Source organism: Poecilia reticulata, chromosome 5 (assembly GCF_904066995.2).
Source record: "Poecilia reticulata chromosome 5, P_reticulata-male-v2, whole genome shotgun sequence".
NCBI classification, from domain to species: domain Eukaryota; kingdom Metazoa; phylum Chordata; class Actinopteri; order Cyprinodontiformes; family Poeciliidae; genus Poecilia; species Poecilia reticulata.
In genome coordinates, this window is record NC_088834.1 from 6,707,085 (window position 1) to 6,720,729 (window position 13,645).

The 13,645-nt window shown below is 38.8% G+C and overlaps 1 protein-coding gene across 2 annotated transcripts in view; it reads right to left on the minus strand.

Annotated features, from left to right (window-relative positions):
• Positions 1-13,645, minus strand: part of LOC103464744 (plexin-A2) — a 91,954-nt gene that overhangs the window by 65,332 nt on the left and 12,977 nt on the right. For both annotated transcript variants that reach the window (XM_008409061.3, XM_017304919.2), the window contains exons 2-3: positions 10,405-11,752; positions 6,863-7,045 (exon numbers count right to left, since the gene is read on the minus strand). In XM_008409061.3, coding sequence (XP_008407283.1) covers positions 6,863-7,045; positions 10,405-11,628 — 1,407 coding nt within the window. In that variant the 5' untranslated portion in view covers positions 11,629-11,752. The remainder of the gene's footprint in view (positions 1-6,862; positions 7,046-10,404; positions 11,753-13,645) is intronic.

Genomic DNA, 13,645 nt, shown 5'->3' on the forward strand with positions numbered 1-13,645 from the left:
AGGATGAGCAGAAATCTGTCACGAAAATATTCGTAGCGCCATCATTTGTTATCAGATATAGCTATTAAATACGACTTACAATAAAGAGGAGAAAACTGATGTTTGATAAATTCTCTGTGATAGAAATCTATAAACAACTTTGGTTCTGTTAGTTCTGTAAAGATCCAAGAAGGGGCAAATTTCTCATATATGGGTCAATCGTTTTATTTTAAATATGCTGTAGGAGCCGTAGTTTAATGATCAGTTCAGTTTTTGTCGCTTGTTTAACTTTTATGAATTGCAGAGGCTGCAGATAGTGCGTCACAATAAACTTACAATAAAGCTGATAAACAGGTGAAGAACCAAACACCACTTCTATTCTGCCTTTTTTCGCTCTATGCTTTACGCAGACCCGTTGCCATGGCAACCGACAGACAACAGCTCAACGAGCACATAGAGCAGAGATTACCGATCAGGGGAATCAACACCGGCTGCACAGTGACAGTGGCGGGTTCGATTCCCGGCCCCGGTCTTTGTGCATGGAGTTTGCATGTTCTCCCTGTGCATGCGTGGGTTTTCTCCGGGTACTTCGATTTCCTCCCAGAGTCCAAAAACATGACTGTCAGGTTAATTGGTCTGTCTAAATTGCCCCTAGGTGTGAGTGTGTGTGTGCATGGTTGTTCGTCCTGTGTGTCTCTGTGCTGCCCAGCGACAGACTGGCGACCTGTCCAGTGTGTACCCCGCCTCTCCGCCGGAACGTTAGCTGTAGATAGGCACCAGCAACCCTCCCGACCCCACTGAGGGACAAGGGTGTAAAGAAAATGGATGGATGGAATCAACACCAAAAAACAAACATTTCCCACACAAAAAAGTAGCAAAAACACCAAAACATAACATTGGGTCTGTTACATTATGCCGTCAGGCTTGATGTTTATATTGTCATTATTAATAAGTTTTCGCCTGAGCACAGCGGTGGTTAATTAGCTGATTTAAACAGCTGCTCTACTGATGACTTGGTGGGCGGGTTGACCTGTTTTAGTGCTAACGGAACCAAAACACACCGAACTGCGCAGCACATGTTAAGGTTATCAAAGTCAATAGAAGGCTAGTAACAGTTAGGCTAGAATACCTTACCCACTGCTCACTTGTTCAATGTTTTCTGTAAGTTAAAACTTTTTCCTCACCTGTTAAATCTGAAGCCCTTGTTATCTAATTTATAGGGTTGAATTAACCGCTAAATATTGCGTCCATTTTTCAGATTCTTTGCGTGACTGTGGTCCCATAATGTTGACTCAATGGACAGCAATGGCGCACGATAAGTCACGTAATGTCCAGTCCAGTCATTTATATCCATCCATATCAATGCTGCTGCCTCGGCTCTGTCCTTCTCTCGCACTTCCCGCTACTCAGCAGTAGGTGTCAGGTTGCATTGTGTTGCATTCAATGTTGTCGGAAAAAAGAGATTCATGTGCTTAATGTCCGATTTCCCATAACTATTTATTGAATTCATAGTCGCCAGCTGGGGTGGCAAGGCTCTCATTTGGGGTGGAAACAGCCACCCCATGTCACCCCAGTAGATCCACCCCTGGGAACAATATAACCCTGAAGGACGAAAATTTGCAAATTAGCAAGATTTTGCTATTTTTGCAAATAAAATGAGCTTTCTTCTAATTGTATTTGCAAAGACTAAGTACTTACTAACCTGTGACTCTAAGAGTAACTTTACTGAAATGGTCTTGAGGCGTGTATTCATGAAATTTGGTGTAGTCTTTTTGTTTATTATAAACACCAGCGGCTATGACATCACTAATGTGCTCCTTAACTCTGACGAACTTAAAACCTTGTAATTATTGCTAAAAGCGGGAACATTTTGGCCCAAATTGCACAATATTTAAAAGCACTCCCCGTGTCAGACGAGCATCCTCTTCCAGTGTGGTATTGTAGTTCTTCAGAGCACAACAGAGCTCTGCAGAAAATCAATTCTACTCAGCAAATGTAATGTGTTTGAAGCTGCCACAGGGCTTGTTTGTTTAAACCTGCTATAGGGCTTTCAACAAAACTGCATAATGTCATCATAGTGTGTCTGCCGCTTATTTGCATGAGGAAAAAAGCTTAATGTCCTACATACAAATAGTAGGATGTATGACATTAAGAAATCAGAAATTTATGCAACATAGATGTAGAAACTGAACAATGTCTGGTTCAAAAATACTTGACATGTCATTTATTTGACATCAACTTAATGTAAGTTCCTTTCTGTGACTTCAGAAATTACCCAAATACATATAGCAGTAGAGTAATTTGATATAATGCTCTGCTTTACATAGGAATCTGATCTGTTTGCAGCCAAACATATATTTCTGACTCAGTTTCTTCCATGTTTTAGTTACTTTCATAACCATCATAATATGGGTTATCTCACTTTAAAACACATTACACTTTTCCCAGGGAGTTTACTGTTGAACCAAATGTCCAGTTTTATGAAAAATGGCAAAAAAAATTATCAAATATGGCAGTTCCAAAAACATATTGTCACTTAAGTTGTTGTTTTATAACCGTATATGAATGCTGCACGACTGCATTCAGATGTGCATCAGTATTGCAATAAATTAACAACATGAAGTCACACAATTGAATAACGTGCTCATTTTGGGTCTTTCCTGCTTTTTTCTGTGATGTGGAAATGTGGTACTGAATGTATTCACCCACTGAAATCCATTTAAATACACAACAGTGGAAAATAATTACTTTTTATCTTATTAGTGCATGCAAGCTGCAAAAGCTCCTTCTGTTTTCAACCCAGAGTTACCCAGTAGGATAAAACTACTCGGTTTAAATGAACCACCTGCGGCTACAAAGCGGTGTCACATGATGATAGAAATGTCCTGTTTTATCAGAAACATGAGCAGTCTAATCAGGAGCTGCCAATGAGTGCATCCATATGCTGCACCAAGCTCAGACGGTAAGTCTGTGGGTTGTCCTTGTGACCTTTCACCCTGCCGACACCTTTGCAGTGACAGACCTGACCTTTGCTACTAACGTGATCTGCTGATGGCATTTATAGTCATGCCCCATTTCCACTGAGCCTGTCCATTTGGGTGTGATGGAATAGGATTGGAGAAGTGACCCTGTGCTCCATGGAGGCTCTTGGGAGTCTGAGATCATAGCTGCTCATTCAGTCTGTCTAATGACAGTAACTCTGGCCTTTAAACTCTCTGGACTCAACTACAGACATGATGGATGCCTTGCTCTGCTCACCTTAACTTACTGGTCTCTTTGAGAGTACATAGTAAGTTTTTTTTTTGTTTTTTTGCACAAACAATTTTTCTGCTTCAATTTTTCGTCACATTCACATTATATCTCTTCTCTGTCTTTCTTCTTTGGTATTTGTTGTTTCTCTTCTTTTCCCTTGGCCATTAGACTGACTTTGCCTTACACTTCCTCCTCTCTCCTTCTCTTCCTTTCCCACTGTCAGGCTATCTTGTCTTATTCCCCAATGGCTCATCAAAAGAAAGAGCTGCAGTGATGCTATCTGTGCCCCTAGTCTGGACCTGTGTGTGCGTGTGTGTGTGTGTGCGCGTGTGTGTGTGTGTGTGTGTGTGTGTGTGTGTGTGTGTGTGTGTGTGTGTGTGTGCGCGTGTGTGTGTGTGCGTGCGTGTGTGTGTGTGTGTGTGTGTGTGCGCGTGCATGCGTGCGCGTGTGTGTGTGTGTGCTTCTTGTGTGTCAGACAGATTGCTTCTCATAAGACTGAGACCCCTAGGCTAATGTCACAACAGTCCTCTCACACATTTCCTAAGTCAGCTGCATGTAGTTTGTCTGTGCAATAAGCAGGGCCCGACGTCCTTTAAAGTTAGTTCTGATGCAAAACTGAATCTTATAGAAGCTTGACCGTAATGAAGCCAAACAGGATGCACTTGGAATGACCATGGTGGACAATGAGCTGAATCAGCTTTATCAGCCTCATGGAGAGAGCTCATCATCTACAAGATAGTTTGATGGCCTTGCTACGTTCGCTTGCCTCATATTATTGAATCAATGAATGTCAATGAGTTTCAAACTCACCATAAGAGTTTGTGTAGAAAAAAATGTCTCCAGGCATTGAGACTACACATCAACCTTGTTTATTCTGTTTCAGTTTGGAAAGTCTGGTTTGTTTGGGGAGGTGTGAATGCGGAATCAAACTCTTGAGTCGGACAAAAGCAAATTTTGGTTTGCCTGCAAACCTCAGTCCTGTAAAGGTGGTAGAGACATATGGCAGAAGACTAAACTGTAATTTATGCAAGCGGTGGTTCTACAAAGTACTGACTCAGATTTCAGATTTTTATTTGTAAAAAATATCGAAACCAAATATAATTTTGTTCTCCATTTTAAGTTTGCATTGTAACATGACAGAACCTATAAAAGTTTAAGGGCTAATAATACTTTTACAAAGAGCATTTCTACCTTAAAACACAGCATGTCTCAAAAAATAATTTGGGGGTTATTAGCTGAGGTCTGCACCAAAGAAACAAAATTGGTTTTAAGTAATAAAAAAAAGAAGTGCTCATTACTCCTCTGAGCTTAGCTGCAGATTTATTCTTTCACACCTTTAATGAAGTGAAAAATAAAGTTGAAAGAAAGAAGAAAACACTTTTAGCTCATTGCATTTTCACACCTGCATGTAGCTATATTTTTAAATGTATAGGAAGACATTAGAAATAATGTTTTAAATCTCTGAAGTGGTTGATGCAGTCACTTTTAATGATAAATCCTGCAAGAACATAATTTTATAAAAGCTTTTACAGGTGCATAATGACCTCTTACATTTAATTAAAAGAAAGGAATAAATGAACATTTATGTACTTCAGATTTGGCTCAAGTGGCCATACACGGAGATTTACATCAATTTGTGACTGTATGAAGGCTGTAGCAAAAACATATCTGAATTGTATGGTAGCAGCTTCTTTGTGCAAATGAATAATGTCCCAACATAATCATCATGATGTTCTTGACATACCCAGTTATGCTAAATAGATCATAATTAAGAGGATTATTGCATTAATTACAGTTAATGGATTAAGGCCCGTGTGACATCAGAGAATGCGAGATACAAATGAGGCAACAGATGTGTCTGTGTGATGAGCATTTCTATATTAGCTGAAAAATATTTCTAATGTTCCATACAGCAATTTTTAAACTGAGTCACAGCAGAGGCACTTTCAATTAATTTTACGTATAAAATTATACACATTTGTTAATTTGTTCATTTATTATTGTTTAGAAGATTAAGATGAAATATTAGACCTCGTTCTTTTTTGTTTTTTTAAGAAATAATTTGATTATAAAGATCTGAAGATAAGAGCTTTGTGAGGCTGAGAAGGTTTAAGACAGAATAAATCATTCTCTCAAAACAAGATGTGTAAATTATTATAGTATTTTTGTACAATTTTATGGTCTGTCTCTTACACAACAATAAACTTGATAAAAGTGAACTGCTAAGTCATTGAAGTGTTCCTTTAATCTCATAGCATCACAGCTATGTTGTTAGTGTCTCAGATTGATGGATAAAACCTTTTATTTTGTGTGTTCGAACAGTAGCATGCTAAAGTTTAAGAGTGAACAATCAAGCAGATATTTTTTGGGATCACAATTTGCTTCATTTGACCACTTGCCTGTCATTATTCTTATTCTTTAAAACAAATAATTTCTTTATTCTTTAAACAAATAACTTGCTTGATACTCTGAGTAGAAAAAAGTTAGAAGTAGACAGCTTTACCTTCTCATGTTGATGACTTATTTAATACAAAATAATTGTAAGGGAACAAAAGCAGAGATTAGAAAAAGGTCTTAGCAATTTGCTTGCTGAAAGTTTTTCAAAAGTACTAAAAAAAGTAAGACTTTTGGAAACAACTAAGAACATAAACTGATGCTTCAGTGTGACACCGTTAGATAAATGAAACAAAAAAACGTGCAAAACATAAAATAAAAAAATCAAACGATAGCTTCAATAGCCAAATATATCAAAACTTACAACTGAGTTTATTAAAAGTTTTCAGGTAAAAGTTTCCTAATGATCGCGGCAATTCTTCAAAGAAATAAATGAAACCGGCTAGTGTTTTGGAACCATTACAGGTGGAAATAAAAAGCAATTATCGTCTGAACATCAGAGGTATTGTTAACACCTTTTAGAAATCAGGTTAAATGTTTTTATTTCTTAAAATTTTCAAAGAACTATACTCACTTTGCTAAATAAACCTGGAGATACGGGTTCATTCACCTCTCTGCCTTTCTCCCTTTCCCTTTTTACAATTATAAAATAATTCTATTAAACCCTTTTACTTACTATTATTTTTGCATTTTAAACCTATCAAGTTGGCTCACATTGAAAAATACTGTTGTGATCAGGTAAGTGGCAAACAACATGGGAGAGGATTTTTTTTTTAAAAGCATTTAAAGGTGTCATGTGTGCATTTCTTTTTTGTGCCTGTTTCATTATGTATTTAATCTATTTTGTTTGGTTAATTTGCGCTTTGCTTATGCTCATTTACTTACCCTCCTGAAAGAAGAAATTATAAATAAATGACGTTAGTGATAATCTATTTCAGATTTCCTAACTGAGATTAATAAAATAAAATGGATCAAAACTTTTTTTTTTTTTTGAGGAAACAAATCATCACTATACTGTTCATCAGCCAAAGAAAATATTTTCTCCTCCATTTGTGTCTGCCTGACGGAAAAAAAACTTTAATGCCTGTTTAGCTACAGTCAAGAGTGGAAATTTATTGAATGAATTACAGAAAAGACACAAAGAAATTTATCCTAAGCAAACATAAATAATTCTTAAAGGTGTAATGCCATAACTATGCTTGACGGCAAGCATTTATTGACTCATGGCTGCTCTCACCTTTTTCAGGCGTCCGCTCCTTGTGCCCAGAAAGACCACATTGTGTCCGTTGTAGGTGTAGGAAGTGACGGAGGTCAGCCTGTCCCGTCTCTCCGTGAACACTGTCTGACCAGACACCAGCTGAGAGCCACCCAGGGGTTGGTTGATATCCAGGCCACAAAAGTGATCATCAATGGGAACAGGCTGCAGGGAGACACCCAGAACGTCAGGGTGAGTATAAGAAAACCATAAATAAAATAAAAGAAAGACGAGAGCTGCATTTTTAAAGGTTTGGCATGGAGAAAAACAGGCAAGAGGGGAATGAAGGGAAGAATGGAAATGTTACTGAGGAGAAGGGATATAAGAAAGGAGCTAGGGATAATTACAGAGGGAGAAGACTATTTGTGAAATACTGAGATCAGCGTAGACACGTGAATATAGGATGTAAATTCAAACTGATGTATGGTAAGCCTAACAAGCATTAAGTGCGCCATTTTCAGGGTTAAAAATGTTACATCAAAAGGGTATGGGGCTGCCGGGCTTTTTAACAAGCCTTGGAGCCAGCACATTCATGGAGCAGACTTAATAGCTTATGGCAAACACAAGAAAACAGTGTATTTTGTGCCTGTTTCTGTGATTTTCAGATTGCTTGATCTGACATCACACAAACACATACCACAAGAGATGTCGAGTTTTGATTAAGCATCAAAGAGAGCCTGAACATTCAGCAGTCCTTCCAGATCTTCTAACATGCACCTCAAACCTTCGCTAATTGTCTGTCACTTAGTGTAAAAGACACCTTTTAAGCCTGCTAATTTCTTATTTCACATCTTCTACTTCTTTATGCTCATGTTAGGCCTTAATGCGATTTTTTTTTCAGATCATCTGCCTGAGTTTTACTAAATTTGATCTTTGCAGCAAGTTCAGCATAAATAAACCTGATGTCTTGCCCCATCCAACTAATTTCTCTTCTGACCTCCCTTTTGAAAATAAAATAAATGCATTTTAGAAAACATTCAACAACGTATCTTCCTCTGATCTAAAATATTGAGCTTATGACTGTTTCTATCTAAAGGACAGCATATAGCTATCAGCTTGGGTGTAACACAAATGAAATCAACAAGAGATGAATTAATTAAACCATAAATTATCAATTTATCCATCAATCTATCATGTTTTATACATTTTAGATTGGGTTGTGGGGGAGGGATGCCTATATGCCTCTCTCCAGCAACATTACAGTTTACTCTGGGGATCCTAAGGTGTTTTCAGGCCTGAAGGGATTTATAGTCTCTCCACTCTGTGTTCTGGGTCTTTCCCAGGGGATCCTCCCAGTAGGATGAACCAATAAAACCTTTGAATGGAGGCATCCAAAGTCATCCCAATCTGATGCTTGAACTACATCAACCAGCTCTCTTTAATGCAGAGCAGCAGCAGCCGCTCGACACCCGTTTTCCCCAGATAACGGAGCTACATACCATATCTATGTGACTAATCCTGGACACCCTATATTGGAATCTCACTTCAGTAACTATGCTGGATCATGCTTTTTCAGTCATGATCCACATTTCATGCCCATAGCTGAGAGCTGGAGAATGAACGGACTGGGAATTTGAGAGCTTTGCTTTTTGGCTCAACTATTCACCACAACAGACTGGAATAACTGCCCCATTATGGCAGGCAAGGCCTGAATCTCTGCGTCCATCTCCTGCCCCATCCTGCTGTTAGCCTACTTGTCAACGAAACACCTAGATAATTTGAATACTGCTGAAATATTATTGTTTTACCATAGCAAGCAATAGTTTAAAGTCTTGATGTGCTCTCTCTGTCCAATAGGTTTTATTTAATGGGGTCAATTAGAAATGCATGAGGAAATTGACCCGTGACTAGAATAGGATGATTTTATCTTTAACTTGATCAATGTTCAGCTAATTAGAAACCAAAATTCTATTTTCTTCACTCAGCAGAAGCAGAACCACTTCATATTAACAATAATGCCCTTCAGTGTTTAGGATGTTCCTGAAGGAAGACTTGGTTACATATTTTGTGTGTCAATAAGGTGTTTGAAAGTAGGATTGTAGGAGGCATGAAGAGAGAGAACTTTGGGGGTTTTTTTGTATTGGTATATATTCATTCAAGAAAAGATGAAACAAGCGAGCTATATTCAGCATAGTAAGAAAAAAAAAATCAGTCTTTCCGTTTTAGTTTTACTCTATGTACAGATACCTTCATTCCATAATGGAGGCTTTTACCATATTTGCGGATTTTCAGCAATCCAACAAACTGCTCTGTAACATTGGGCTGTTTCTTTTTTATTTATTTATTTATCTCCTGTTTTGCATTAAACATCTTATAGTTACTACAGTAGAGCTTTCAAAGTACAGCAAGAAATGTACTATCATTTAAGGTTATTAAAGAGAAATCAAACTGCTGAAGTTGGCATTGGCTGCTCAGAGCTTTACAAAATCAGTAATCAGAAATCTTTGATTGATGCATGACAAAAATGTGCCAGTGTATGGTATACATTCTTACATTCCCTTTCAATGGGAATGTAAGGGAATGCCTTAAGTTCCCGTAATGCCTTAATACAATGCCTTAAATTTCTTTAAGACATTGTACTGCCTTAAAGAAATTCCTGAATTTTTATCAAGCACTTAACTAAATGGTTTTAAAACTGTTGGTTTGTACCTCCTTACCTGTCTGAAAGAAAATTACAATAATCTTTTTTTTTTTCCAAGTGTGTTAATGATTGCTTTTGATATCAGTTCTGGCATTCAATTCACTCTGCAAGTCGAGTTTCACTTTAATGTTCATCGTTTTTGATAATTAATCGTGTGTTCAAAAAATAGTCAGCAGCAACCAATCGTTTCTTCCTAAAAGTCCAATTATGATACAAAGAGCGTCTTGCTTCACAGCGGGAAATTATTGTTGAATTACAACATATCAATTTTCCCTATCAGTTGCTTTTCTGAATAACAACACATCTTATTTAGACACACTGGAATGTTTGAGTTATGAATCATCAGAGCAATTCATGTGACGCATTTTAATGTGTTTTATGGTTCAATTTCAGTTTATTTCCATGAGAGACGCTCATTATGCGGAATTCCAGCTTTCACAAAGGCTCAGACTTGGGCATTTACAAGAAAGGCCTTTTTCTCAAGATCAAGAACAGGTCTCGAAGGGCTCAAGTACTGCTGACAGTGACAAGAGCAGGAGGAAGAAAATTAGGGAGAGAAAGGCAAAGAGAGAGGTGAAAAAGGAGGTGGGAATCAGTGTTCAATCCCCTGAATGAAATCAAAGCTCTATACAAAACTCCCCTGATTAGCATTGTGAAATGTATCTCCCCAAGCTCTACTACTATAATAGGATTCTCAGACCTGAAATCTTTCTTTAGCACAGGCCAGGCTGACTGCCTGTTAGCTGTTAAAGTTACAATCATAGTTATGGAACACCAAAAAGAAATCTTTTGTTAAATCTGAGCATTTTTCTTCACACCTGCTGAGTATACTTAGCTGGTCTAAAGACATGTGTGATATGAGATGTCTCTATTGTCCACTCACTGCCTTCGTGCACTGTACGTCCTTTCCCAGCAACCAGTGCAGCTCCAGGTTCCCCTCTCCCTGGTAGCAGGACTGCAGTCGCTCCTTAATGCGCATGTTGATGTCTTGGATAGTGAAGATGCAAAGAGCAGAATGATCTGAAGGATCATGGTACTGCTTTTGTCCTTTAGAGAACACAGCAAAGAGGACGTCCTCCTGGGCACTAATGTTGAGTGACTTAGCCAGCACCCTGCCGGCCTTAGATAGGTAAGCGGCCTGCAGCAGACGGTACTCCTCACCTCTGTGCACGCACCCCACGGGAAGAGAGACATATGAATGGAACTTCTTGTCACCTTTGCAGAGGCGGATGATTCGAGATGTGTAAAACAGGTCACCAGGTGAGCCGCCTGCAGGCATCCCATTTTCGGGAGTCTCTGGCTGGACGGTCATGAAGTAGACAAAGCTTCCGCTGGAGAAACCATAGATGTAGTAGATGTCAAAGTGCGGAACAAGAGCCAACGTGTCAGAAGGGATTTTAATTAGAGACGAAACAAAATCAGTATGAAGCTCATAGTCCAGCATGGCAGAGGACTCTGGGTCGCGAGGGAGTTTACGGCTGGAGATAGTTGGAAAGTAATCCTGTTTGCCGCCAACGGCAGTGCCAATGTACAGAGTGGCATCCTGTCCCTGGGAGGGAACGACAACCCCGTACATTGTTCCTGTCTGGTTGTCGCTGGACAGATAATGTTCTTTCTTGTGCGTGGGCTCTACGAGAATAAATAAATCGTCTAGCCTCATCAGCTTACAGATACCCTGATAGAGACTACCACAGGCCAGCAGCCGGTTGTGAGAGTAGTCAATGAGCAGCAGTTTGTTGACATTGTCCGTAGAGGCCAAAGGCTCAGAACAAGGCTGAACTATCAGGGGAGGATAACATGCTTTATTATCATATTCTGGGCCTGTGTCATGAGATACCAAAAGTGTGAGATTAGCGGACAACTTGTAGATCCGGTTGATCGCTCCGATGTACAGAGTCCCAGTGGACTGATGCACTGTCAGATGGTTCAACGACCATTCCCTCTTCTCAGACTGGAAGGTGTTCATTGTCTGTCCAAGAGTCGTCTTTTGATTCAAAAAGACTAGAGTCAATAGACAGAGGGCCAGAGGCCATGACATAACCTTTGGAGGGTGGTGACCTTTCGTAAGGCTGTTGTAAGTCCATCCTTTATCTGAGCATGTCCCCATCCCCACAGGGCTCCACTGAATGCCTGGCTCAGATAAATGGGGTTGCGTACCAGCAAATGTGAGGATTAGACTGAGGAAAATTGAGCTCAGAAGTGGCTTTGTCTTAAGTAATCTTCACATCGTTCTGAAAAAGAAAAGAAGAGAGAATTACTTGTAAATATAAAAAATCATTGATTCTTTCAAGTGAGAAAACTTTGTCTTCAGTATATCATTAGGCACTTCACATGAAGACCTAGGAATGGATGAGCTTGTGTTCTCCTTTGTCAGATGCAAGAAAAATCAAAGAAACAAGTAATCATGTGTTCTAACTGTCTCCCCATATTTACTGACCAGCGAGACAGTATGATATTCTCTCTTTCAACAGGGATTCTCATTATATTCGCTGCTTTGTAAGACAACACAAGCCAGCTTGCCATTCGCCACTCAGACAAAGCGATGACACAATGTAACTGTGCATTCCTGTTTGGGTGGCTAATTAAATGATCTGAATGCATTAATTAGGCCTCCATATTTTGGGCTCCGTGTTTTCCCTTCTCCCCCCTGTCTTGTTCATTTAAATGGTTGAATCCAGGAGGAATTAATCACTCTCCATTGCGGCTGATTCCTAAATTAATCAGGCTTTTTCCAGGGATGGCAAGGAGTCATTAGAGATTCAGGGCCAGCCAGCATCAACCTATACACTTCTCTGTTTAATTTCATTACCATATTTTATCTGGGTATTTCCCCAGAACAAACAATGTCTGGCAAACACATGATTGGCTCAAAGAAGGTTTACATTACATATGTGAATGCTTGGTTTAATTCACAAATTAATTTATTTAGGACGTTTCTTTTTGTCTCTGTTTTTCAGTCAGTTGAAGATGTTTCTGATGAAGATAATATAATTTATCATCAAAATGTGTTTTTTTAATCTCAAGATGTTTTGTGAAAGAGATGTAAACATCCATCAGTAGAAATTATGGAATCTTTGTTCTTGGTGATTATTGGGTCAATGACTTTTTTTTTTTTCTCAACATTCAGTGATTCTACAACTTTGCCTCTACTTCCATCTTTCTCAAACTATTCTATAAGTACTGCTGTGATATAGCTGATGACAATGAACCGGAAGCCAGTGTAGGTGTGGGAGATTGGTAATTATGCAGTGTCAATGTGTAATAATTTAATTTATTGTTTTTTTCTTTTTTTATTTAACTTGTCCATCCATCCTTTGCCAGGGGAAATCTTTACATTTACTAATTTGGTACTTGTTATAAAATAGAGAGAGAACCACTGCTTCACTTTATCTGGAGAAAAAGCAATCCAATCAATTGCTAAATATTTTCACTTTTTTTCTGTAAAACTTTTGTTTGAAATAAACAAAAGGTTTTGACATCATCTTCTTTCTTGGCTCATCCCACTATATGATTACATTTCTCTTTGACTTCATTTGAAATGATTTGTTCAGACATACACAAAGACATACACGAATTCTACCAACATGTAGATTCTGCTTTGTGAAGACAGGGGTTGGTTGAATTCATGTTATGAACAAGCCTTTTATCCACCTCTGAGCTCCTTGGTCTTGCTTGAAGGCAGATTTCATAAAGAAACATCTTTACATGAAGACCCTCCCATCACATGATCTGTGCTCCATGAGAAGCTTCTCCAACACAGATCTGAAAGACTTTCCTAACTCTACTTTGCATAACCCCCTCAGAAATACATGAAAACTTTTCAACTGTTATTCTGTTTAAAAACCTGTGACATTTCCAGCCAAACGCTAGAAGACTTGATCTCAAACCCAACTGTCTTTTTTGGCCGGTGCTAACCTAAACAGAGTGTTGTCACAGTTAGACTTATAAGTAAAGGTTAAATGAAGACAGCCATGTCAGAACCTAATATGGGGGTCTTGATGCGTTGGGGGCTCTCCATTAGCTGACTAACAGGATGTCCAGCTGAGTTGAGCTGGAGCCAGGGAAGGAGCGGATGGACTGTTACTGAGTAGGCTGGGCTGAATTAAGCTCCACTCCAGCATCTT